The following is a 27344-nucleotide window of genomic DNA, read 5'->3' as shown; positions in this document are numbered from 1 at the left end:
GGGTCAAGAAGGAGGAGACATGGGGGTGTCCCACAACACATGCAGAAAGTCCCTAAATTAGACCAGCCCTTGAACTGGCCAACAAGTGGTGGAGGGCCTGGGCTGGAGATAAGTAGCTGTGACGTCTCTGTACCCACAGCATGAAGAAAGCGACGTCTGCTTCAGGAAAGTCATTGCTCTACATCTTTGGGGAGAGCTAAGGAGGAGCAGGGAGGAGATGGAGTCAAATCCTCACCTGGGTCCTTCTGCACCTCTCAGGCTGGGCCAGGGCTGTTTAGTCCTCCTGAAATGCTTTATTCCTACCTATATATTGGGGAAATGCTGGTGTCTCTTTTTCAGGGTTTCTGAGGAGCCGAACCGGAGGCCAAAGCAAACCAGGGACAGCTATCAATGGCCCCATTGAGTGCTGGGGCAGGCGCAGCGCAGGGCTGCAGGGCACGGACGTTGAAATGGGGGGGCTTGTCCAATCCGTGGATCTGTAGGGTAATGAAGTACCGGGATAAGGGGGGGAAGGATGGAGAGGTTGCCACTGAAAGTGTGGAAATTGCACAGATTCGGAGTTTCCACTCAGAAGTTCTTATAAGGTGCGAATTTTGGCAGAGCTTCGCGGCTCCCATGGTAACCTGCGGAGGACGGAGCCAGGATGTCTGGGGAGAAAGATGGCAGTGGTACGTTTTAGAGTCCCGGTAGCTGTCCCCTCGCGTACGTGAACTGGAAGCCTCTGGCATGACGCAGCAGGCGGGGAAACACCACAGACCCTGCCAAGATCGCCTGCCCCCGGGGCCCGGGAGGCCGGTATGTGCGAGGCTCTGCCCCGCGTGCAACGCTGCCTTTGGCATCACCTTTTACCCCTGCTCACGGAGTTCACCAGCAAAAACAGACACCTCTGTGACCAGCCGACAGCTGCCTGGGGTGGGACAGACGGGCAGCAGGACAAAAAGCAGAGATATGTGCTTTAGGATATCAAAACTCAGCTCCTCTCCTGCTCAGTTAACGGCACTGAAACATTTATCCACCAAATACTTGCATAAATATTCCACCCCCAGACCTCCAGCTTTCTGCCTTCCCTGATCTCCCAGCCAAGAGCTCTGCCCCCGGATGAGGGGAAGGTAAAGAGATCTGCAAAAAAGGTAGGAACAAGGTACTGCCAGGATAATGTGCCTTGCTGCAAGGATAATACGCAAGGCACCAGGGATCTCTGGAGGAAGGGAGCCCAGCAAGATCGTTCCTTCTGCAGCCACAGGCTGCAGGCACCAGGCAGTCACATCTCCGCCACGTGAACTGAACACACTCTTCTGAAGCCTTGGTCTTGGAGACCTGCTTTTCCTCTGCTTCCCCAAAAAGACAGGGCCAGAAGGAGATTGTACTTGATCTTGGGCAAGAAGAACAGCCTGGCCAGGACACAAGGACATATCCTGCATTAACTCTCCATCACATAATGACTGCTGGGTATGTTGTCCAGTGTCTCTAGGCAGGGGTGCTGCTCAGGAGACCATCAGCATCTACTACACTGTTAAAGGAAGCTCAGGTTCCCCTTCTCCAGCAATCTCTGGGTTTTACCTCTTTATAAAGCACAGTCAGACACGGCTTGTTTCTGAATGGCCAGAGCACTGGGAGGGTTGTTGTTCCTACAGATAGCATGAACGGGTGAGGTGTGGGCTTGAGGGACTGTGCCCAGGAAAAGTCATAGATACCCCAGCTTTCCCCAGCCCTGACATGATGGGACAGATCTGGAAACAGAAGCATCCTCTCCACGCGTACTGAGGCTTGGAAAACGAGCATGCTACATGAAGGGGAATCCTTCAGAGCTCTCCTTCTCCTGCTCCCCTAATGTCGGTCAACACTGCTTGGGTTTCAGCCCAGCTTGTCGTCCTGCAGCTGGTTAAGCGGTGAGAGGAGTCCGTGGTGCGCACACAAGGGCTGGCCTCAGGGAAGGAAACAGAGGGGCTCGCATTGCTGGGACGTACACAGCATGCTTTGGTACGGTGTACAGCCCGGCTACAGCTCATCCCAGAGCTCAGCCAGCCCAGCGAAAGCCGGAAAGAGTCCTGGGATGACAGAAGGAGCTCTCAACTTTTCGTCTGACTACGGCTTTTGTGAGTCAGGTTGTGTTTGCATAAACTGGACCCGGTTGCTAGCTGCAGGTTTTCCTGCCCATAACCGCCACGGCTTTTAAGGCTTTTAGCAGCGCCATAACAGTAATTATCACTGGCGACTCCAGCTCTGCCTTACTGTGGGCACGTCCTGGATGGAGCAGCCAGTGTGTGATAACACTAGGGAGTAAGATTATTTGGGCAATTTTTCTTCTTTTGACAGCACTTGAACTACATGAGATTCCAGTAAGAGAAATTACTGGCAGAATGGACATGGAAAGAGTGATTTTTTGAAGCAAATATTGGAGAGGGTGTTTGGAGTGAGAGATTGAGAAAGAAATTTGACCTGTGTCCCATCAGAGCAAGCAATGCAGCTTAGACACCAGAGACGTCCTGCAGTCTGACACCTAGGGAGGGAAGGAGTTCAAGGACTCGTTTCAAATAAACACACACTTTGCAGGAAGCTGTGTTTTCTTTTCGAGCAGTGGACAAGGGAAAAAGGCAAAAGTCTTTAGTAAGTCACTGGCTGACAGGTTTCTCCCCATTTCTATTGAGTGAAGGGAAGATATTTGCCAACATGCCTTAACCAAATGGTGGGTGTGCCAGGCTGTTCTGAAGTTCTGCCCTTATTCATAGCCTGGATCTTCCCCCAAGAGCTTGCTGAGTGGCGGATGGAATGTGCCCCCTTTGCAACCTCCATGGCAGAGCCAGGGGTCTAGAGGAGCCTTTGGGTAAGCCCATGGCATGGACCTTATGGAAGTGTTCTTGATCTTCAAAGCCTGCAGTTGTCTTGAAACAGAAAGCCTCATTTCTCTCTGCTTTCCTCACATCTTTGCTTTCCCCGTACAACGGAGATGAGAACACATGCCATAAGCCCCCATCACCAGAGAGCCGCAAGGCTTGCGTTAGGGTGACGCGTTGACATTGCTGTGCCCCAGCACCAGCGTGTCTGGGCTGCTCTCGACCCAAAGCAGCGCACTCCAGCTGGCAAGAGAGCAGGCGGCTATATTTTCACAAGGTGGTGGTTTGCAGCAGCACGTGCAGACGTCCCTTTCAGGTTCAGATTTTCAAAGCCTATTGCTCTTCTTATGCGGCTCAAATTCACCTGCCAGACCTTCCCTGGGGTAAACAACTGTCTCTCTTGAGCCCGGCGGCGCAGGCTGGCACCTCACCCGCTTACAGTAGGGAAGCACAACTGCCAGAGGACTGAGTGCTAGGAAAGGCGGGACTGTCTCGGAGGAAAAAAAAAGACATGTTGGACACTTATGTCTGTTGGAAAAGAAATGTCAGAGCAACCAAAGAAAATCCAGATGTGCTGCATTCACATGGTAACAGGCTAATTGGAGACAGTCCCACCTGATTTTTAGCAGCTTAGCATTTCTCTTGCTTTTTATTGACTGAGGATTTTCTCATTATTGGTGCATCTATGGGAGAAAATATTATTCTTGCTTGGCATTTGATTTTCTTTCAGAAATACTGTTTTTTATTACTGTACCTTCAGCAAGATTTCCTAATAAGAAACTTGAGACCTTTTAGCTCAGCTGGAGTTTTGCCATGGACTTCTGCAAGGACACAATCTTGGCTTAACCCAAAGGGCTGAGAATAGGGCTGGAAGGCAGTGGCAGCAGCATGTATCTACGGGTGCCCTCCGACGCCGCAGAAGCTGCAATTCTAGCAGTGCAGAGCTGCTGTCACAGTTATACCAGTGCATTTGTATCTCTCACGTGAGGGCTGGAGGAGCACTGGACGCAAAGCAATATCTAAAAGTCAGGCACAGGGTGCAGGATTAATCCAAAACCCTCCTGGTAAAGGGCAGCAAAAAGAGGGAAGCCCCTCCGGGATGGGGGGCTCACCAAACAGGCAGATATATCTTTCCCTGCTCGTGCATCTCTTAAGAGAAAGCTTTTGATTCCCAGTTTGTTTTAATGAAGCAGGTACAGAGAGGTTTCAATTAAGTATCTAACAGCCAGTAAAATTTGCAGCTGTCTGCTCCAGTGGGGAACCTAGCCCCTTTCCAGTTAAACTCAGACACCTGCAGCTGGCGAGTCCCCTGGTGCTGAGCTGTGACTGCTGCTTTGCGGGCCAAGGTAGCCCTACCTGTACTCCTGCTGCCTTTAGGGCTGTTACACCAAGGGAGAGCTTGGCTCCATGTAGACAGCAAACTTGCTCCCGAGCTGAGCCAGAGGAAGGCTCCTGCACGCGAAGCCACGATACCTCGCATTCCCCACAGCCTGCTTTTCCCCCCTAAGAAGAAACCAGCCCAGCCGCATGGCTGGCCCCTGTGCGATGCAGAGGAAAACTCACTTCCAGCAGGACAAACCCAGAGTGAGGTGGATTTCAGCATCCCCAGCACAAACCGAGGAAGCTGAATTCATTTCAGACATTTCTGGAATTTCAACTATTTCATCAAGCAGCTGTGCCCTGACACAGGCGCTCGGTGTCAAGGGCTGGCGAGAAGCGAGCTGATAGCCCAGCACAGAAAGAAACAGAGGAGGAAAGGCCAAGGCCAGGCTGACCCCATCCCTGTGCCTCCTGCCCGTCTTATTGTCACCCTGCCAGCACCTCAGGGCTTCTGCCAGGTCACTCCAAAACACTGAAGGGGACCAAGTAGCAAGAGACAATCTTTGTCCCTGGCTGATAACACATCCTTCCTCAGAGCCCTCCCCACTGCCAAGCTTTAAATCTTGCTCTTGGGGACATCTGAGCTCAAAGCAGATGCTGGCCAAGCAAACCCACTGGCAGGCTGTCCTGGGGACGGAGCCGCCTGCGCGTGACAGCAGGCACGTAAGCTTGGTGGCCTGTCAGAGGAGACATTTCTCTAAGGGGTGGAACAGGCAAAAAAAAAAAAAAAAGATCAGTCCCCTGCAAGTTTTCAGTGGTGTAATAAAAGTCCCTGTGTCCTGGATGCCAGGGAGGTCTGGGGGAGGGGGAAGAGAGGGTGAAAGTGAATTAAATGGGCCTTTCAGGAGCAGAGAGAGCACTTAATCTTCTCTAGCCCATTTAGCGCAGATGCTGTTGTTGAAGCCTTCCTGCCATGATAGCCAGCAGAGCTTGGTCCACATTGTCTTTTGCAGACACCGTGCAGTCCCAGAGGAGGGCTGAGCTGGCAGAGGGGAGCAGGGCAGGAGGGGAAGGGTGCGTGCTGGCTTGAGAAATAGCGATCAGCTTAGGCACACGATGAATCTGGGAGCACAGCGTGTCCAGGAGCATAGGGACAGTGTACACCTCACTTTGGGATGAAACACAGCGTTTGTCTCAGCACTTGCTTACTTCTGTACCAGGTTCACCCACCTATGAGTAAGATCAGCTACAAGATGGGGTGGGTTGGTGGGGGAGTATAAGGCTGGGAATTGAAAGCATTTGTGTCTGAAAGTCACCTTCACATGTGGTCACCAATGATGCCAGAAGGGACTAAAGCCTAGAAGGCTGGGTCAGGGTACAGCCCCAACCCAAGCAGAGGGAAGAAACAGGCAGATACTTGTGTTACATGGCCAGGGCACAGGCAGGGCTCTGGGCAATGTCAGTAGGGATGAGGGGTGGGCTACAGCTACTGGCAGATCTTCAGCTGTGCCCCTATCCCACAGAGGCAGCAGAACCCCCTGCTCACCACTGCTGTGCTTCCTGACCACATCTGCACAGCGTCCTCCACTTAGCCCGCTTGCCTCACCATGTAAATATTTAGGATGCTCTACACCTTAATGCAGAGACATAAGAGCAGGAGGAAGACCCACGGGCACAGGCTGGCACACTGCAAACCTCAGCCATGACCACAGACCTGCCCAGCTCTGCGGATCCTCGCTATTCCCTTGATCCGTGGTTATCCTGCTCAGAGCAGCTGTGGTCCAGATGTGCCTCTGAGCATCTATAGCTCTCAGTACTAGTGTTGTACCCATATTATCACCAGTGCTTCTACAGCACAGCTCTCTCCCATGACCTTACCCCAGCAGCTCAAGAGCATCTCTGGGTTTATTTGCTACAAGTGTCCTCCTGGCTTCAGCAGTGAAGGACACCTTGCTCCTTTGATCAGCCCTGGCAAAGAGACAGACCCAAACCCTGCTGCTGCAGTTAGTAAGCGACGAGAAAAATCACTAAGTAGCTGCAGGACCTGCTGACACCCTAGCACAGGGTGTTTGCACAGGGTGCAACCCAGGAGCCACATCTGAAAGACAGAGAAACTCCTTGGGAGTTACAGCCCAGCACATCCCTTAGAAAACACATTCCCAGCTCAAATACTCACCACTTTTCTAGAAGAAAAATAGATCCCCAAGTGCTTCTTCTCTGTTAAGACTACAGAAGAGTGAATAGCTAAAACTAATTCAGAGCGAACAAGCCTGACTAGCAAGCTCACACAAGGAAAACAACCCATCCCTCCTCCAGGCACCGGGGATCCTAGATGCTCACTTAAAACAGCACCAGAGGCAGCTCCTGCTTTTCGGAGGACAGAGGCTACAGGTGGGCCAGCGCAGCCCTTCACGCCAGCACGGCTGAGCCTGCCCAGCTCAGCAGCGGGGCTGTGTAGGAGCAGGTTCATCAGGGGGCTCTTCCTTTCGTGTAAGGATTTAGGTGATGGGGGAGTTTTTGTTAGGCTGCTGGTGCACAGCCGGCAGTACCTGTAGAGTCAGGGAAAACTGTACTGAAGTGCTGCGGAGATGAGGAGTACTAGGAATACCTAAAAATATAAAGCCTTTGGATTATAAGGACTTAGAAGAAAGCTATTCCTTAAACAGTTGGTAGCTGCAGCCTAGGGTCGGCAATGCCTTCTACCTGAGGCTGTGTGAACTAAGAACATTAATTGAGCCTCCTGGGTGTATAAGCCTCTTATCTACTTATACACAGTGCTCTATCTGAGCTGGAAAAAAAAATTACATTATTAGCTACTTTTAATGAACAGCAGTAGGATGTGCACGCTCACCTACTCTTTGGTGGAAGACGCTTCCTTCACTCTATGTTTCTCTTTAAAACTGTTAGCTTTTTAGGATATGAGCCAAGACTTCAAAAGGGATGTAGATGTCAGAGGAAGGGGGATGGCTCCTATTCATCATTTAGGGGCTGAGGGTGCTCTCAAAGCTTCTGCTCGGCTCCTTAATCCTAGAGGTGCTTCCCAGTTTCTCAGATCTGACATCTCAAAGCTGTCGTGTGGGGCTCTCCCTGCCTTCCTGGCTTGCTTAAGTGACTCCCTATTTAGCAAGGCAGCCTTTGAAACCCCTTTCCACGCTCTGTGTCTGGGGTGCACATCAGAAGGGGAAGGTGGATGGGCCACAGCTCCTGGTGGGCACAGAGACCTCGAAAATGGACATGGTGGAGTGGAGGTTATGCTTTGGGTAGTTTAAATGCAATTTGCAGGCTATGAAAGAGCCTCTGCAAGGCCCAGGTTCCTACACTGGAGAGCAGTGGACACTGGTCTGGGTGCTTATGGGCTTGGGCATGCGGGGCTTGGCTGCAGGGGGCTGGCTGGGAGCTACCCACAGTTTTGCTTCATGCTTTTTAGGGAACATAGGAAGCAAAGCAGTGCGAAATCAGCACCATATTGATGCCAGCCCTGAGCTGCCCTCTTCCTCTTGCCACCAACAGAGCGGGGGGACGTGCTGGCTCACCAACCCCGAGGGCCTCCTGCCTGGAGGAGGAAGCTGATAAGGAAGAGCCTATCTGCAGGAGCAGATTAAACCCCCAGCCTGGGGTTTCCCAAGGCAGTCTGTCGCCAGCAAAGGGCTCATGGGAGCCCTCTCTTCCCTCCCGCTGCCAGCCCTGCCTGTCACCCTGCCGCTGGCGTGCCTCCTGATGTGGTCCCTGCTCTGGATGCCCCCGTGATCCGACGGTGGCTTCCACCGGCTGCTGCCTTTTCTTTAATGTCTCTGGGAGCTGTGCTTGCCTTTCCTGATTGTTGTGAAAAAGAGATGCCCTCTGCCCCTGCTTTCTTTGAAAGCCATGGCTTTTCTTGCTGCTAGTGGGCTGTAAACATCTTTCTTGTTACAAATGTGCCCTTTCAGTTGCTTTCTGGCTCTAAGTGGTGTTGCTTTTTTGTTTCTCTTTGGAAGTTGATTCTCATTTATTGCCCTCTTCTCCATAAGCTGCTGGTGCTGGCCAGGAGAGATGGGGTGATTTCCCCTCTCCTAAGCTATAGTTACTGACTAAATTACACCAGGATCAACTGCTAACCTTAAAGATTCTGTACGTGAGAGAGGATTCAGGCCAGGATGAGGGTTTGAGAGCACTGCAGGGCTTTCTCCTTGCCATCCTGTTGCGTTTGGACCTGGAGGCTAATTGGGATCCTCAGCCATGGGGAACCAGCAGTGCTCTGTGGCTCAGCCAAAATGATTTCTAAGCAAGGGCAGGGTGAGATGCAAGAGCAGAGCAGGTCCCAAACCAGGGTTTTATCATCCTCTCTGCTTACACCTAGGTTCAACCCAAGGCTTTGGTCAGTCCCTCTCCCTGCAGGGACCAAGCATACCATAAGGTTGGCCAACGATGGAGCTAGAGGCAGGGGCAGGCACCTTGCAGCTCTGGTTCCTGGTCCTGATCCTGCTCTAAGAGGCTGATTCTTCCCAAAATCCTTCAACCATTTTTTAGTTCCATTCTCAGCTCGGTTTTTCAAAGCTGCTTCTCCCACTGTGCCTGAGGGCTGATCTAACATCCCTCTCGCACATCTCACTTCTTGTCCCTGCTTAGCTGCTTTTGCCTATAGGAAGCAGGGGGGGGAACTAAAAACCCTGTAACTGAGGATCACAAAGTGGTTTGCAAACCTCTCTTCTCCCCACTGTGATGCTGCTTGTTCTGGAGGTGGGAAAATTGAGTCAGGGAGCAGCGAGGGGGTCATGTGCATTTCTAGCATCAAATGCCTGGCAGCACCGGAGCAGAACCGGTTTGCAGGATCCCTGGTGCACAGTCCACCTTTCCATCCGTCCGCTTTACCCGGCTAACCAGCCCCTGAAATACAAAACAGGCTGTGGTTGGCAGTGGTTGCTTTGCACCGGAGCCTAATAGTGCCAACCCCTGGGATGGTGACGATCGTTCAGGCAGGGGGGGACACGAAGTGGGGAGGGAGCTCTTAAAATGCTGGGGGGGGTTGGCACGAGGCAAAGAAATGCAGCAGCGAGAAGGCTCTCTTCCAAACTTATATATATGATTTAAAAAAAAAAAAAAAACCAAACCCAAAAGCTGGAGCTAAAAAGACAGCTTGAGGAACGAAGCTGCTGGAGTTTTCCGAGAAGGCTCCCAAGATGCACAATGGGAACATCTGTACCTCGGCCGGCGCCTTGGAAGGGTCTCAGGCCGCAGAGCGGGGCTGGCGTCAGCCGGCTACAGCCCTGCCTTGATGCCGCCCTCTCCCCCAAAACCCCTGCCTCGGCACGGCTCCTCCCGCCGCCCAGCTTGCCTCGCAGCAAGCCGTAAATCCCCCTTCCCACGTCTCCTCCTTCGCCACGGGCTCTGCGGGTTTTGAGCAGCCGAGCATCCCGCGGCAGGAGCCGGGGAGAGGGAGGTTTGGCCCCGGGAACAACCAACCTCTGTGCTGCCCGTGAAAGGCGGTTTCATAAGGCTCTTGCTCAAAATGGCCCGTTATCGGGATCCGCCGAGCGGGTCAGCCCCGCTCCCGGGACGGAGAGACAGGCCAAATAGATGCACACACCCGTAGTGTCTCGGTCCTGGCACGGGTGTTTTCCAGCCTCGGGGGATGCCGGCAGCCAGGATTGATCCTGATCCTGCCTGTGAAGGCTATCGAGGGGCTGGGGGGTGGCCGTTTGTCCCCCTGCCACCATACCTGGTGCTCATTCCTGGCGAGGGGGCAAGAATGCGCCCAAAATCCCTTGGCAGAGCCCCCGTGGGTTCCTGCTGCAGCAATTCCCATGCACGGAGCTGTGGGGAGGTGAAATGGGTCCCTTGGGGGTGGCCTGAGATGGTGGACACATTTAGAGGCACGTCCAAGGGAAAAGTCCCTCCCCTTAAACCCGTTCCCCATCAGCTGCTTCATCTTCCTCTCTTCCCACTGCCCACTGCCCCCGTCCCCTCCCCGGGGGCTCGGTGCTCGCCTGATGCCAACAGAGGAGCTTTGGGAGGAGACAGAGCCCACCTGGGCCGAGTGTTTCCCACCACCCGGGACAAGCGGCAGTGGTCAGCCCCGGCTGGACCAGGCTGTGGTCCCCAGCCAGCCTCTCGGTGCTGCGGCACAGCTGGGGGAGCCGCAGAAGGGACCATGCCCCAGGGATGCGAACTTGGGGCTCAGGTTTAGCCCACTTCATCCTGGCTAGCATCCGTGCAGGACAGCCTGAAGTGGGGGAAGCTCGGGGACGGAGGAGGGGACAGCTCTCTGAATGCTCCCCTCTTATCTTTGTGCCCATATTCCTTCATCAGAGTATGAATTAATGGATTTATTCTCTGTTAAATCCTTTGTGCACTTGGGAAACGTGGTAAAATGGGTCAAAACCAGACATCTTTAACAATTTTGTGGTCTTTTAATGAAAAATTCACCTGTTTGAGCAGGCAGGTAGACACTTGGTTCCCTGCCGCAAGTTTTCTCTCCTTAGCTACAAGTAAACATGGCAAACACGTTCGTGTTCAATGTAGCACAGGCTTCAAAAATGACTCCATAAGGGGATATATTTTACACAAAGGTAAATTATAGAGATAACAAGGGTGCGCATCTTTCCTGCAATGTTCCTCCTAAAAGTGGACATAGGTGCTAAACACGGGGTTTTATTTGTCAGGATGAAGGCAGCGGACGGTCAGGTCTCGGGGCACAAAGAGGCAGGTTTGCCTTCTGCCCAGAGGTGAAGGCTTCTGAGGGTGGGAGTCAGCGGGGAGGAAGGTGCCATTCCTAGAGGTGGGATGAACCTGTGTCTGTCCAAGGCAGGAGCATCGTTCCATTGTTGAAGAGCATCCCCCACAAAGGTACCAATTTAATGGGTTGGCTTGGCCAACCTTTCCTCCAACAAGAGAGACCTGGAAGATCAAAAGCAGGTTCTGTAGGCAGTTGTTATGTTCATGTGCTCATTCTTCACATTCGTCCCCAAAATGAGAGACACTGGAGAGGCCTCTGAACACCCTTTTGCCCTCTTACATCTTTTTATTGGAGCCAATGGTGCCAGAGGCCAAGAGGCCCGATCCTGCCTCCTGCTGACGTTAGCTCCTCGAGGCTCATCGGCGAGGTGTCTCCCTCCAGGACATTTGGGCTGCTGATGCTGAAGGGAAACATAATTTCTCCCACATTATTTCCAGCTTGATCTGCACAGCACCCAAAAAAATAAAAATAAAAATTTTAAAAAATTTAAATATAAAACATTATCTTTCTATAATATATATTATATATTATAATTATTATAAAACATTATCTTTCTATAATATATATTATATATTATTATTATATTATGTTATAATAATTAATATACCACAATATTATATATCATTAATATAATATTATATTATAATGATTATATATAATTATTTTAATATTATATTACATATAATAATGATAATGAGGAGCAGCCCCTGGCCTTTGTGGCTCAGACCCCAATGTCTGGACAGTTCTGCAGGACCCGGAGCAGTGTGAGTCCCCGCACACGGGCAGGACTCAGGGTTTGCCTGGGGCAGGGCAGAGATGAGCAGAAACAAGAAACGGTTTTTGAAGCAACTTTTTCACCCAGAACTGCATACTAATGCCATCTTAAAATGACAACAAATGCTGCTCTGTGTAGCTCTGGCTTTGATCTTTTCCATCATTCTGCTATTTTAAGAGACCAGCAGATGAAGGGGGATGCTGGCACGTCCTACAGTGCCACCACAGAGTGGCCTTGTGTGACTTGGCCCCTGGAAGTTGCCACTCGTGGTTGGGATCCCCATTTTATAAAGGCAGGAGTGGTTTCTAATAAAGGGGAAAGTCTCCATTCTGGCCAGGTGAAGGCCAAATGCAAACAGTGACCTCCCGGGACGGCAAACAGACCCTGGCGCTGACCTGCAGCAGCCCCGGCTATTCCTGCCCTGGGTCCACGGATGGCCCTGCGGATGCCCTGCATCCCTGTCCCATCGCATCCTCCTGCTCCGTGGCAGGGCTCCTCCCTAACGGAGACAGCTAGTGCTGCTTTATGCCCATTGATTTACATTTCTGAATGAATAAATATCGTCCTAGTAACACTAATGTGTCTTAGCTTGTCTTCCTCCTCTTTCCCGCCTGTACCGGAGCTGCAGAACTACGGCTGTACACAGTTTTTTGGTGACGGCTGTGGACTGTTAGTAGCTATTCTACTTAAATGCATTCACCATGGAATTGCCACTTTGCCCATCCCATGTTCTCTCCCCATTTTGGGGATGTAAACCACCTTCACAGTGGCAGAAATATAAAATATCTGAGGGATTCGGATAGACCCAGTAGATGGGACAGAGGCCAGCGCTTGCAGTGCATTACCAGACCCAGACCCCAAAGCCCCCAAAAAGCGCAGGGATTTAATTGCGCGATGCAAGTGGCTTTCACACTCCTTTTGTGCTTGTGACCTGCCTAAAATACACCCTGGGAAGCCGGAGCAGAGCCGGGCCCTGTCCCATCCCCATCCTGCGAGGGGATACCTCGGAAACCAGCAGCCCGCGGGCACCATCTAGTGAACAGCCGGGACTGCACAAACCTGGGACGGGCAGAAATGGAGTGAAAACCGGGGGGGGTCTCCCCACGGGGTCACCCCAGAGGAATGGAGAGTCATGTTTTGTGCTTTCCCCCAGCTCCAGTTATTTTTTAATTTTCTCCATCAGGATCCCCCGGAGAAAAGCCTTTGCTGTGCTTCATCCATCGTGGCAGAGATGTTGGCCGGGGACATACCACACTTGCTGCTCTTCCCCGGTCAGGTGGCATTGGAAAGATGACGATATTTTGTTTTCTTGATTGGGAAAAGAAATATAAATAGTAAAGAGTTACTTCTAATGCTTTGCGAGGGGCATGCGGAAGCGGAGTGGTGCAGGCAGCTCTCTTGTGGGGCAGGTCTGAGCTGGAGGCAGGGGCTGTGCTTTCAGCTGAGCTGAAATCTCCCTTTTGAATTAGAAAATCTAAAAACCACTGTAGGTGCTGTAACATCTCCCCGTCATCCCCAGGGTGAGCTGGGGAAAAGCAGGCTGAAAGACCACAGGGTTGGTGCAGAGCTTAAAGCTCCCTGAAACGACATGCCACGCTGCTGCTGCTCCCAGTGCTGGGTGGGCTGAGCTGGGTCCTTTCCCCCCATTGCCTTACTGGGAGTTGTACACATTGCCGGGAGAGAGCTGACCTGCATCTCGCCTTTCCCCAAGGAAGAGGAGTTTCTGCAGCCCAAAAGCAATGCTGTGCCTCGTGTCCTCTGCCATCGTCCCCAGCTCCCAGCCTGTCTCCTGCAACGTGTCCCCATGCCCACTCACCCCAGGACCAGCCCCTGACCCCCCTGGCCATAACCTCAGGGGTTATTTTGCGAGCTGGCTTGCAGGGAGGCTGTCGCTAAGGCATGGGCTTATGCTCACACATCCAACCCTGCTGTCCTCAGAGCCCTGTCCCTGGGCAGCTGTTGGAGGAGAGAATCCCAGGGCAGGGACGTGGGAAGGTGACATCTCCAAGCAAGACCACAGTGGTGACCAACCCCTCAGCTCCTCCTTTACCTGGCGGTGCTGGGGAGTGCCCCACATGTCCCCAGCACTGCACCCCATGAACCTCTCCTGCCCCAAAGGTGGCATCTTCAGCGGCTCACGGCCTCTGTGGTCACTTGGCATCCAGTCCCCAGCTCGCCCCATGGATGCAGGGCTGTGGGGTGCCTGCGGTGTGGGTCCCCTTGCCATGCTGGGGCTGAGCCTGGCACCCAGGCTGCCTGCACATGGGGATGGAGCCATGGCTGAACGGGAGGGGGTTTCTCCCCCAGGGACTTCCTTGTGTTGTGCCTGCAGCAAACCCTTCCCGTGCACCCAATGCGCCCGCGCAGCAGGGATTGAGGGGTGCTCGAGTTGGGCCACCCCAGCCTGTCCAGCGCAGCCTTTGCAGCCCCCTTTGGGGCTGATTCCCTGGGGAGGATGGGATGTGCCGGGAATTGTGCCTTTTCCTCTCATCCGCAGATAGTCACGATGCTTAAGTGGCTTGTTTTTCATTAGGGAAAGGCTGTTGCTAGGCCACCCTGGTCCCCGGCATTGGTCGGGAAGGGGTTTTGCAGCCAATCCGGGAGGCTGTGCCGGCGGTTCGCACACGCACACACACGCACACGCACACGCACACATGCACACGTACACCCCTCCTGCGGCCGAAGTGCTAAGCGGCTGCCAGATGTGCCTATTCATTTCCACATCACACCTATTCGCTTCTTCCGGCCAAGCGGGTTATTAAGGCTCCTGAGATTTTAATTTATAGCCGGCTGCGAGTTTTCTGCCTTCTAATTCATGCTCAGGGCAGAGTGGGGCGATGGCGGGTGGGGGTACCGATGGGGTGGGGAGCACAGGGAGGCCAGTTCCTCCCCCCGCTGCGACTGGTTTGGTCTCTGGTGAGTCGCCCGAGCGAAGCCTCCATTCTCTGCTTGCAAACAGGGTGAATTGTCCCTCTGTGTCCCCACAGCAAGGGGACAGACTGCCCCAGGTTAGGGGCTTGCTCTGGGCTGTTATTAGGTACCGGCATTGCTCCACCCCAAGACATTTGGGGATTACGTGGCACTTCAACCACCTGTGCTGTGATAACCAGAACCAGCATCAAAGCAAACCCTCCCTGCATGCTGTGGCATGCCCTGATCCAGGGGTGCCGCTCCCAGCCGTGGTCCCCATTCAAACAGCCCCTGGCAGCCAGGAGAGGTGCTGGACCACGGCCAGGCGCTGGCGATGCAGGGCAGGAGAGACAGACACATCCCTGGCGTGGGGTCTCCTGGTACAGCTGCAATTCTGCTGCGGTGCTATTTCAAGCACCCTATGGGATCTGACGCCCACCCAGCAGAGGCAGAGCCCCGGGTGCACGGGCAAGGCAGGGTGAGAGCAGAGCCAGGGAAAGGCGGGATGGGGGCATGCATCCTATTTTACAGCTGCAAAGCTTTTGCCATGGCGGATAGGAATAGACACCAAAAACATGCAGAAAACTGGGGACAATCCATGCGAAACTCAGTTTCTGAGTGTCCCCCATGAAAACCCCCATGTAGCAGGAGGGCAGGAACGGGGGGAGCTCAGTAAAAGCAAGGAAAGCGTTGAATCGCTGTCTGCTGCTCAAGGAGAAGCTGTTGCTAGACAGAAGTAAAAACCGTCGCCATCGGCTCCCATTGGCTCAACCCCACTCCAGTGACGGGCTTATCAATTACCTGCTCTCGCAGCTGGCTGGAAAAAACTCATTTGACAATGTTTTCCCTCTGATAAAAAAGCCCATTGCTGGATTCGTGGGTTTGGGTTAATCATTATTCAGGGTTATTGAGACAACGGCCGCATTTTCTGCAGATTCTTCAATTATCAAGAAATTTAGCGTAAATGGTGAGCCAGCCCAGCTCTCCTTCATCCGCCTAAAGATGCTCAGCCTGCCTAAAGATGCTCAGCCTCCCAGCACAAGCACCAGCGGGCTGCTTGGGTGAGGAACTAGAGCAAAGGTTGGCTGCTTTCAGCCATAGCAACTCCCTGGCATGTAGGTGAATATTCACAAACACCTGTGAAAATCCTGATTAGCTCATGAAGGGTTCACTGGGTGCAAACGGGCTGAAAATTGCCATTCAGATTGTTCAGAGCAAACATCGCTTCATTGGCAGGGAGCGGGTTGCCACCACCCCTCATCATCCACGGTGGGGTTTGCTCCTCAGCAGCTCTGCCTCAGGGGGCTTGGGGGCTTGAAGAGCAGAACACTGGGGTTTTTACAGCCCTTCAAATCTGATGTAAATGGGGATTGACCCTCCCAAATTTGTTTCTCAGCTTCCCCAAGAGCTGGAGATCACGAAGAAGCGAAGCTTGCAGGACACGTGAGCACCAAAGGGCAGCCGGCCTTTGCCTGCGTTGCTGCCTTTAAATTTGCCCCCAAAAGCAGGGGGGTATTTCAGCAGGGGGTTAGATCAGTGTAGTAGTGACGGGGACAAGCTCTCAGAGGCAGCCTGGGACTTTCCCAGCACCTCATGCCACCGTGCAAGCCCGGGGCCGTGCAGGCAGGTTGGGGAGCTCTGCCGTGGGCAGGCAGGGACAAAGCTGCCCTGGATCACAGGGGATCAGGGGTTAGAGAAATCTGTCCCTTGCCTGGAGCCCAGCCCAAGCTTACTTTTGGAAGTGGGTCTCACTAAAGTGTTTGGATGGTCAAGACTTCAGAAATGTGGTTTTTTTTTTTTTTTCCTTAATTATGCCTTCCCCTCACCGCTGGCTGACGGCAAGGCAGGCTGAGTCACAGGCTGATAAAGCCCGGTGGCCTTCCACCTCCTTTTGCAACTTTCTCCAGCCTCACCCCAACACACCCGTGTCTCACACCGAGCCATCACATGGCTTAGGGCAAGTCAGTGCTATGGGGTGGCGAGACAGGGTGGGCTGGGGGGACAACAAGGGGGGCTCAGATGGACAAACAAGCTGGGAGCCGTGGGGTGCCTTATGCAAGCTCCACATGAACCCACGTACCCCCCGAGTGGATGCAGTTATATAGGCCAGGCTATATGGCCATGAGCAAAGCATCCCTCTGCTGTGCCCTTCCTCCAGGTCTGCATTCCCGGGAGCAGAAGGCAGCACTGCTGTGTCAGCTTGAGGATGCCACCATCTTCTGATGATGCTGTCTGCTGACCCACTGAGCTCCTGTCACCTTTCCCACAGCTTTGCTTCCCTCCTGCCACCTTGGGAGAGGTGGAAATGGCAGAGAGGAGGAAATGGAGAAGAACCTGTGCCAGCCACGCTCCTCCTGCACCCCTGTGGGTGCCCCCGCAGGGTTCAGGTCCCTCCCGTACCCCACCGGGTCCTGCTGAGGTTGCACGGTGTCGCGCTGGGGCTCAGCTAAGCTGCACCCTGAGGCTTGCACGGAGGGTGGTGCCAGCTGGGTTTTACAGCTCGCTGCATGAGGAACATGCCTGGGACAAACTGCCATGAGCAGGATTTAAAGACCTCCCGTGGGGCCATGTTTCCTACCAGGTCTGGAGAAGAGTGCCTAGACCATGAGCTCAGGGCACAGCCCAGGTCATTATTATTTCTGTTGAAGGAAGGTTGTGCTCGGGCCACCCGGAGGGCAGAGCTTTTTGGACATGTTCGATGTGTTTCAAAGTGTTTCTGAGCTGTCCCCGGCTTCCTCTGCCGGGCAGGGAGGAGTTAAGATGAGGAGTGCAAGATGCGTCTTGTAATGGCACCGATGTGTGCGTCAGGTGTGCCTGCGTCACCCGGCTCCTTGGCCGCTTCCCAAGGCTAGGGCTGAGCTCTCCTTCCCTCCCCCTGGCCGCCGGGAAAAGCCTGGGACCTGTCTAGTCTGGCCGTGGGGGACATGGACTCATTTCAGTGCTGGCTGCCGTCCCTGCGCTGTCACAGCAGCCCACGCCGCAGCTCAGCATCATCCCCACCCCGCAGAGCAGGCAGGGCTCTCGCTCCCAGACCCCGTGGCAGGGATGCTGCCTTGCAGGGGGGGCAAATCCCAGCAGCGCCTCTCCTTTGCACGGGGAGCTCCCCGAGCTGGGACAGCCCAGCTGCTGGAGGGTGACACGGTGGGACGCTTCCTCTGTTTCTCCAAGCAAGCGGCAGCGCTGGACAGCAGGGCTCTGGCTGAGCCCATCCCCTGCTCCTCCTGCCTTCACAGGGATGTCCCCAGCACAGAGGGGACCAGCCCGTAACCTGCTCCCTCCAGCCACCACCATTTCTGGTTGCAGGTGGGTTTTAAGCACTGGGGCACGGCCCAGGGCGCAGGCAGCGCGTGCCCACCCCTTGCCGACCCCATCCCTGCCCTCTCCCTCCTGGAGAGCTGCCAGATCAGATCACGTAACACACACACACCAGGGTTTTGCAAGAAGAATTTTTAATTCAGAATTGGACAAATATGCGAGTAGTCTATTTAAAATGAAGTGCATCCTGTGTTCTTGTCCAGGCTGGACATTGATTAGACCCAGAATTTCTTTTCAGGCTTCACTGTGCAAAGAAGGTGAGGAGGCAACTGGTTGTTTAACCAGCCCCAGATGGTTTGCAGCCTTTGGGCATCAACAAGACACCATCAGTCCTCCCACGGGGAGACTTGCCACTCGCCCACCATGGGGGTATCCCCTCCCAGAGGACATGGGAGGTGCCGTGCCAGCCCCAGCCCACCGCCGCAGGCATCGCACGCCCACGGGGGCTCCTCCAGGCTGGCACCGGGACCCTGCTCGTCCCCGAGCACCGAGTGACAGCAGCCGCAGCGCTTATTTCTGTGCGACAGCAAGAGGCTGCAGACAACATTTTTGGGAGATCGCCAGTGTCCAAGTGCCACCATTTCTCCGTCCCCGAGTGGGGCTGGGGGCGTCCGACTCCTCTGCGCTGCCATCCGCAGCGGGGCCAGGTGCCGGGCAGAGCACGTGGGCACAAGCCCCAGGGAAGGAGGTCAGCAGCCACCTCCACCTTTAGTAGCTGAAGGCATTAGGATGGCCCCGAACACGTAGAGGAAACGCTGCCCCTCATCACAGGCTGCTTGCTGTCAGGTCCGTGGGCCAGTACCGGTCATCCATGTACTGGTTGCTGTCTGTGGTGGGGTCTGTGAGGGGGCTGGGGGGCCGCGGGGGCAGGGTCCGAGCCAGCTCTGTCTCCCACTGCACCTCCACCAGTCTGTACAGCTCCATGGCCGTCTGAGCATCCTCCACCGACGAGTGCCCTTTGCAGCCGTCCTGAGCAAAGGCAGAAAAGCCTCATTAGAAAAAGGGTTTGGCAAAAATCCAACAGGTCACCTTGTCTGCTTGCTCGGAAGGACACAAGTGCTGGGGGTTTTGGAGACGGCAAAGGTTCGATGCAGCCCAGGAGATACATGCATCTCAAGCACTTTCTGGAGGGCACAGGTCCTGTCCCTGCTTTACTGAGTCACTTAATGGTCAGCTTCGGAGGTCCTGGGCTCCCCCAGCTTGATCATAGCTAGGAGCACAGGATGAACAAAGTTCATCTCCATCTCACAGAGAGCACCCACAGAGATGGGGGGACCAGGCTGACCACACAGGCTTGTAGCAAACCCAGGAACTGCTCCCCATCTCAAGGTTCTTGGTGCTTACCTGGATCTTTTTCCGGAGCAGGTGCCTGGCCAAGCTCTTGAGGGAGACGCTGGCCCTGACAGGCAGCCCTGCCCTCTGTTTCAGCACAGGGATCTGGCTGGTGTCCCGGGTCCTGTCTTTCGGGTGGAAGTACTTCAGGGCTTGGAAGTCATTGTGGATGGCGTGTCCTACCACAATCTTGTCTTTCAAGATCTTCAGGATCTGGAAGCGTCAGAAAGGGTTAGACAGGCGGCACAGCAAAAGAAACACTAATTAAGCATAAAATAAATCATTTTGTGTTAAATTCAGTTCCTTCAGTTCTAGTTTTTTAGGTTCCCAGAACAGAGCAGTAACAAGCAAACCAACCCACTGCATGGCTTTGGAGGCTCCCCGTCCTGTGCCCGTGTCTCTGCCTCAGAGCAGCTCAGCACAGGCCGCCAAATGTCCCAATTTGTGGCCGGCAGATAACACACAGCCTTTATTTATTTTTTTTTTAATCTCTCTCTTTTTCCTCACCTCCGCCTGGGCAGCCTTGAAGGGAATCGCGCCCTTCATGTGCTGCTTGGTGATGCCACTCCAACGCGTCCGGTAGTCCACGATGGGGAGCTCGGGCTGGACATACTTGTCGTAGATGATGTCCCCCTCGTAGTTCACCACGGAGCACCGCGCCAGCTCGCTCAGCCTGCCCCGAGGACCGGTGCCCACCATCTCGCAGTCGATGGCCACGTATTTGCCTGGGCGCAGGAGTGGGGAGGACGTCTGCACCCCCTTGGAGCTGCCATTCCCCTGGGACAGCAGCACGGAGTGGTGCCTGGCTATGCTCTCCGGAGAGGCGGATGGGGACAGGGATGGGGAGATGACTTGTTTGGGCTTGGGGACCTTCCCGCAGCGCGGTGCTGTGGTGCCATCCGCCTTGGTGACCGTGCTGCATGCCTCTGGCCCCACCACGGGGGCCTGGCTGCCCAGGCGCCGGTGGGGGCTCAGCAGCCCCTTCTGCTCCAGCAGTGCCCGACGCTCCATGAACCGCTGGTGCTTGCGGCTCTTCTTCTTGCTGCGACCCTGCGGCGTGCCGGGACTCTCCGGGGGCTGAGCGCAGTCCCCCGCAGCGGGGCCATGGGTGCCCTGCGGGGCGGGCACGGAGACCTTCGGGGCGGGCTGCAGCGGAGTCATCTGCCCCTTGCCAGGCGGCATCCCTGCTGGAGCGGGCACAGGGGGCATGAGTGCCATGCAGCCCCCGTGCCCCCCTGTCAAAAGGGACCCACATACCCCACAGCACATCCCCCCCCCCCCCCCGCAACATACCCCCCCCCCTCGTGGCGTGGGCAGGCACAGGCAGTCCAGGCAGAAGCCACGGGGCAGGGGAAGGGGGGGACACGGACACATTGTCACACCCTGTCCCCACGCCCTTGCCCCCTCATTGCCCCCGCCTGCCCCATTCCCGGTCCCAGGGCCCTGCCCACCCCTTTACCGATCCGCAGCCCCTGTTCAACCCCCCCCGCCTGCCCCTACGGCCCTGTCCGCCCATCACCCGGGCCCCCTCTGCCTCCCCCCCGGCCCCAGTCCCCTGCCCGCCCCACTGACCACCCCCAAGCCCCTGCCCGCCCCCGGACCCACCGCTCCCCGCCCCGACCCGGCGCGGCTCCCACGTGTCTCGCCCGGAAGCTGCCGCGCTCACATGTCCGGGCAAGTCCCGCCGTGGCCACGCCCCCTGTCTCCCTATTGGCTGTGTCGGAAGGGAGATTTGCATGCAGGGGGCGGTGCCGACAGCCGCGGCAGGGCAGGGCGGGTCTGCCGCCGCCTCGCTATAAGGCGCTTCTCGGCTATAGCGCGGGGGGCTCTTTTGGCTGGTGCTGGTGCTGGTGCTGGTGCTGGTGCTGGTGCTGGTGCTGGTGCTGGTGCTGGTGCTGGTGCTGGTGCAGCACATCACATCACATCACATCACATCACATCTGATGCTTGCATCCCAGACCTGGGTGCTGCTCAGGGACCTTTGGCCCTGACGGGAGGGGACCTTTCTGGGTGGTGGGTTTGGGGTGGGGATGCACCTCCAGTCCCACGCCCTGGAGCTCAGCCCAGCATCAACGTGCTGTGGTTTTGCTGTGCGTTCGCTGGGGTGCAGTGCTGACCCTGTGGGCATCCCTTCTCCTGCTGGGGACCCTCGGGCTGCTGGCTGGGGCAGCACCGCGCCTGCGGGGTGAGCTGAGGCACCGCAACGTGGGGTTTGCATCCTCCAGGCTCTCCCGTGGTGCTCACCAGGGTCGTGGGGGGCAGCTCTGGCCGGGGCACGGATGCAGACGGGGTTTCAGACTGGCCTCTCGTTGCTTTGCTCTCAAGGCTCACAAAAGCAACGGCCGAGGTGGTCAGAAGCAGAGAAAGGCCATGGCCACTGGCTTGTCCCCACACCTGCAGCATCGCCGGAGAGGCCGTGCACCCTAGGGCAGACTGTGACTTGTTGTGGTGGGATGAGCCATACAACAACAAAATCACTAGTCTTCCAGAGGGAGCCAGGCACCACGTCCATCCTTGTCCCACGGGGGGGCATTGAGCATCCCCTCTCCCCGCCACCGAGGGGGCTCGTGGGGACACAGGACAAGTGTTTTCACACTCCATCATTCCCCCTTTTTGCCTGGTCAGAATGAAAAGATTTAGATCACCCTGTGATTTATTTTTCTTCTATTACTTTTATGGTTTTCTTCTGGCTAGTAAACTTCTTCCTTAAATCTGTTGTTCTGTGTTTTGCATCTATTGCTTCTGTCCCTGCTGTTTGGCTAATTAATTCCCCCTAATGAGAGTAGTTCAAGTGTCCCACAATAACTTGCTAGAGAGCCCTGGCAGGTCTCTATGAAGAAATTTGTACCCTTTTCTGGTGTTTTTGGTGAAACTGTGCATTACAGCTCTTGGGGATGGTTCATTTGGGGTTCCTGGGCCTCTTAGCCCCGTTTTTGTCCCTGTAAGCGAGGTGTGAGCTGACTGTCACCACACGAGTGACAGCAAACTCGAGCCCTGATGAGAGGGAAATGGGCTTGCATTGCTGGTGGCATTTCTCCACCAGCTCTGTGTGGGCAAGGAGGTGGCATCACTGGCTGCTCTTCTCCCTCACACCTTGCGGTGGGACAGGAGGTTCAAGCACCTCAACCATTCAGGGCTTCTTCGTTGATAGCTTCTCCCCGGACACATTGCTGTTGCACTCGTGGGTCTTGTCAGTCTTGGCTTGTCCACAACAAACCCATCTATCTCCTCTCCTCTTTGCTCAATGACTCCTTCCTTCCCAGGCTGTATGTTTTGCAAGAGGCATGTTATTCTCTTTGGCAGTGCGGAGTTTTAGCTGTACCCTCGTGGTTAAAAAGAAACCTCGGACAGGAGAAATTATGGGCACGTGGGGAGGAAGGGAAAAACTTTTTCCGGTTTCCCAAGGCCACGATAGCCCAGGCTGCAAGAAATGGTGTCATTTTTCTCCCCTACCCCAGATGTAAGGATGGAAGTGGAAAAAATGTCAAAATAGCTTTGAATGGGTCCATCAGTGTACTGTGGCCTCCTCTGATCCCACTGACCTCCGGGTCATCAGTAGATGGTTCTCCCATGGTAGATGGTTCTCCCTTCAGTAGAAGCCTTGTGCTGAACAGGGATGCCTCATCTCCACAAGGTCCTGTGGCCTGGCAGGGATGGAGGGTTTGGCACCAGATGGTAGAAATCCCGTTTCAGATGTGGCAGATGAGCCGAGAGCCGAGATGAAGGCAGAGCGCGCCAGAGCCCGGGAGAGGTTTCTGCGGTGTTTGCACAATTTGAAATAATAATGAAATCTGTAAAACTCTGGGTAGAGCACGACTAGAATAACAGGCTAAATTTGTCGGATGAATAATTTACTAGAAGTGATTGGCCCTGCTCCAAGCGAGATGAGCGCGAGCCTGATCTCAGGCTGAGCAGCCTGGGTGGCTCTGTCCTCGGCCGGGAGCTGGTCCCTCTCCTGCCACCTGGTCATTGCTCCTGCAATAAAAGCTGGTCTCCAGCCGAGGTGCCTGTCCCCAGGTCATCACTGCCCAGGGCTGCAGAACTTCCTGCAGAGCTCCTGGTCCCCTCGAGAAGGTGTCTGCAGTTTATTTTCAAGGCGCTGTTTTGCAGAGCGGAGGTGGTGGCAGTGGGTGTCTGTCACCAGCTCCAGGCTCGTGGACTCACCCATCCTTTGCCTCTTTCCCTTCTCCAACCGCTTCTCCATCCTCGGCCGCGGTGCCGAGCGGATGGAGGAACAGACACATCTTGATGTTTGGGATGGGAAGGGAGATGAAGTCCCAGCGCTGGGAGGAGACGGCGACTGCGGCCGCAGCAGCCAATTAACGTGATCATGTTTATGAATGCGGATCAGTAATTCCAGGTAAACTCCCCGAGAGCAGTGCTGCGGGTGAACAAAGCCTCCCGCCTGCCCAGGAGCCTGCCGGCGGCCAGCGGTCCCCGACAGCGCCAGCACGTTCCTGCTGTGACTCTAAACCGCCTCATTTCCCGGTCCCAGCCGGGACACGACTCATTTTGTCTCCTATTACTGCAACGCTGGAGCTCGAGCTCATCTTTGCAGGGCAGGTTGCACCCATGTTCCCCTGGACCTCTCTGTCCCCTCTCTGCCATGGGGGACAGCTGGTGGGAATGAGGAGCTCAGGGATAAGGTAACTTGGAGAAGACAGCAAAGACCCAGCTTTGCCTCCAAGTGTGATAAGCTTGGAGGATGACCCCCAGACAGCTTCACTGTCCTGGGCTTTGCTGGCTGCGTGGTGCCTCCCCATCACCCAGCCACCCACCCATGGGTTGGGGCACCCCACGAGAGCTCCCTCAGGCTGCTCCCATCACTCCAATAGGCTTGTGGCAGGGCTGGTTTGTGTCCCTCTGTAGCTGGGGAGCTACAGAAGCAGGTCAGGGCAGTGACCAGTCCCTTGCTGGACCTGGTTTCCTTTGAGAAAGAAAGTCTCATCATGAAGGGAACACCTGGAAACGCCACCACCATCCTTCGGTGCAAGGGACCGGCTCGGACGGCCGATGCTCCTGGCTGCAGATGTCACCAGCTGCTGGTCTGAGGTCACCAGCATGAGGACATCAGAACAGATAGGCACCGCGGTGCTCTCTGGCCTTTGCCACGATGCACCTCGGAGCACTGCAGCCCTCTTGCTCTGTAGCAGAGGTCCAGAACAGGGATCCCCGTGGGACCTCTCCTTTGCCATGCCTCAGTTCCCTCTGAAGAGGGCAAAGCGGTTCATCCTCCAACACTTGGCCAGTCCTTGGCTTCTCTACTCAGCAGAGCTGGGCTGGGACTGGACATGTGTTTCAGGCTTGTGCTCAACCACCTTAAACCTGAAGGGCAGGAAGGCAAGAAATGTGTGGATGTTAACATTGGCTGCAGAAGCCTTGGCTTCTGCATCAGCGAGGACCTTTGTGAAGCAGTGAGGAGTCTCCGTAGGGTCTTGGTCGATGAGTGCTTTTCTCATTCCTTTGATGCTTCAGCTGTAGCTGCTCTTTGAGTTCCCCATCCTGAGCCGACTTGTGCAAAAAATCCAGGAGACCGTTACCCCTCCTGGCTAAGGACACAGATGGACTGGGCGCAACAGCACCCACCCAGCCTTGAAGAATACTCAGTGCTTGGAAGGCAGAAAACCTTTTCCTTTCCCTTGGAGCACCAACAGCCTCCCTCTTCCCCTGACAGCTCCTCCACCGCTCCGTGGGAATTGCCTGTATCCCTCCAACACAGACAGACCTCCTCCTTAACCATGTCCTGGTGGGTGCCGGCGCTCCGGGGATGCTGCCGGGGATAAGAAGGGATGCTCCCAAAGCAGGAGGTGAGGGCAGCTGATGCTGCCATACAGCTCCCCCCTCGCTCCCTGATTTCTGACTCGCCCCCAGGAGAGCAGTAAGCAATTACGGGCCACGCGGAAGCTTCATTATCGCCCTGTCGTGGCCTCATTTGATGAGACGTTTTATTGCCAAACTTATTAAAAGTGAAACTTGCAGTTTCTGCGCAGCAATTTCCTGTCTGCAGCGATAAGCCGGGCCCTGCCCGCTGTGTAATAAACAGTTATTTTTATGTACGGCCCTGGCTGGGGCGGCGAGGAGGAGAGAGGGCCCGGCTCGTGTTAATTGCGATGCTTAATGAGATCTATTTTGGGAGCGATGTGCGAGGAGGTGCGCGCCCTCCCCCTGCCACCGCTCTGTGGGGGAGGTGGCCTCCGGTGGCTTCGTGCTCTGGGTGCTGGCAGCGGGGACCGAGCAGGGTCTGCTCCCCATGGCGCACAGGGACAGCACACCCAGAGGGGGATTAGTCCAAAAACCCCTCACCTGCCTCGTCACAGCCCTTTGTCACAGCCGGGAGCAAACGAGAAACCTGCTGCGCACCCCCACGGCGTGAGACCCCCTCCCCTGCAAGGGCTGCCCCCGAACTCCACTGATCCCACCCCTGCGTGATGCTGGAGGGAGCCCCAAGACCCGGGGGCTTCGCTTCAGCCTCCCCAAATCCTCCTGTCTGCCCGAGAACCACCCCGTCTGCAGCGGCATTTGCAGGCGATGACGGTGGCCAAAGCCTGGGGCATCCATCACGTCGCCTCCCCGTCGTCTCTCCTCGGGCGCCTGCAGCAGGCGGGTGCTGGAGCGGCGACGGCAGGAGCAATGAATTCAAAAGGCCCTCTAATGTCACAGAAAACCTGTGTGGCTGCTGGGCTGGGACCAGCAACAATCTGATAAATATCAGCAAAGCTGATAAATATTGTTTCATTTTGTCAGAAACAAAATGTCATCGTTAGGTGTGCGGTCTGTATTTTGGTTTAATTATATCTTTTTAATACGTTTTGAAAGGAAACGGCTTTTTTTAAATGCAACATATCAAAATTGCATTTATAAAAATCCTGATTGCTTTTTTTTTTCCCATACCTGGCCAAAGCTATTAGCTGAATTCAACCTGAAACTGCATAACTTTTCCCAATAAAAAATTTGTTAGAAAAATTCTTCTTGGCTCTGGGAGCCCTGTTAGTTATTTGTCAGCAGTCAAAACCCTGTTGGGTATTTCCCATCTGACTTCTTTTCTTAACAGCATCTTTATTGGTCTGGGAATTAATGGCGGAAGATGCGATACTTGCTATTCATTGCAGTCATCCCAAATGCCACTCATTTCATCAGACCACGACTCCGCAAAGCAAAAGCCCTGCTCCTTCCTCCGATGCACCTTTTTTTTTGCAACTGTGGGGTATTTTACCCTCAATTTGCTCCCTGCATCCTCCCGACCCCGCAGCGTGCACTGCTATCCCCAGGCTTCGAGCCACATCAGGTCCCCCCATCCCTGTCCCCCCCATCCCCATCCCTGCTGCCTGGCTCAGCCCCTCGCTGGGTAAACTCCCTCCATCGCCAGCCTGGGCCCTCGTTAATTTGTATTGCAGCGTGTGTCGCGGGCTGACGTGTAATTAGAGCTCCTGAAGCCTGTCTCATGCTGTAATTGCCATGACAAGGGCCACAGCATATCCGCTTGTTAATTAGTAAACCACAATATCCCGGGGGCTCGTTGAGAGCTGCCTTAATTGTATTTCAGCTGGAACAGAGGGATAATTACCCTTCGCTAGCGCCGCCACTTTTTAATTCTTTAAAAAAAAAAAAAAAAAAGAAATAAAACCCCAACTTGAGCTCCTCTTCCTCTGGGTGGCCACTGCCTCTCCTCTCGGCTGCCCAGGGACCTGATTTTGTCCCCGGGTTGAAGGGGAAGGGCCGTGGAGCTCAGCGGCGTGGGGACAGGATGCCAAAAGCTTTGCATGGGGACATGCTCTTGGTCCATCCTTCAAACTGTGGTGGCTGAGCTGTCCCTGCTCAGAGAGTCCTTCTGTGTCCCTGCACATGGGATTCCACCGGGAACCCCGTTTGCGGATGCAGGTTGGCTTGCTGGGAGTCCCGTTTGCTGGGAATCCCATCTTGGCTGGCGGGCAGACCCCGGGCATCACCACTGGGCACTGCCTGGGCTCCCGGCACAGCTGGTTCGGAGGAACAGCCTGTGTCCAGGGAGGAGCGAGCCAAGGTCTCCAGACTTCCCACTGGACAGAGGGGCTGAATTCTCCTCAAAATGCAAGTGGAAGCTGCCGCGGGCTGCAAGGAGGCGGCTGCGGATCTAGCAGGGCTCGGTGCGTAACCGTGCGTTGCTGTC

The 27344-nt window shown here is 54.9% G+C and overlaps 1 protein-coding gene across 2 annotated transcripts; it reads right to left on the bottom strand.

Moving 5' to 3' along the window:
* Positions 1-17983: 17983 nt before the first annotated feature.
* Positions 17984-20875, bottom strand: AEN (apoptosis enhancing nuclease). Of its 2 annotated transcripts, none has more exons than XM_075159897.1 (4): positions 20804-20875; positions 19706-20382; positions 19211-19411; positions 17984-18835 (listed from the first exon to the last, which is right to left on the bottom strand). In XM_075159897.1, the coding sequence occupies exons 2-4, from the start codon at positions 20378-20380 to the stop codon at positions 18632-18634; spliced, it is 1080 nt and encodes a 359-aa protein (XP_075015998.1). In that variant the 5' UTR covers positions 20381-20382; positions 20804-20875; the 3' UTR covers positions 17984-18631. The 2 variants fall into 2 exon arrangements, with proteins under 2 accessions (XP_075015998.1, XP_075015999.1); XM_075159898.1 differs by having other exon boundaries at positions 19706-20385; positions 20804-20865.
* Between the last annotated feature and the right edge of the window lie 6469 nt (positions 20876-27344).

Source organism: Calonectris borealis, chromosome 11 (genome assembly GCF_964195595.1).
Source record: "Calonectris borealis chromosome 11, bCalBor7.hap1.2, whole genome shotgun sequence".
Taxonomy (NCBI): domain Eukaryota; kingdom Metazoa; phylum Chordata; class Aves; order Procellariiformes; family Procellariidae; genus Calonectris; species Calonectris borealis.
This window is presented reverse-complemented; position numbering and strand designations above follow the sequence as displayed.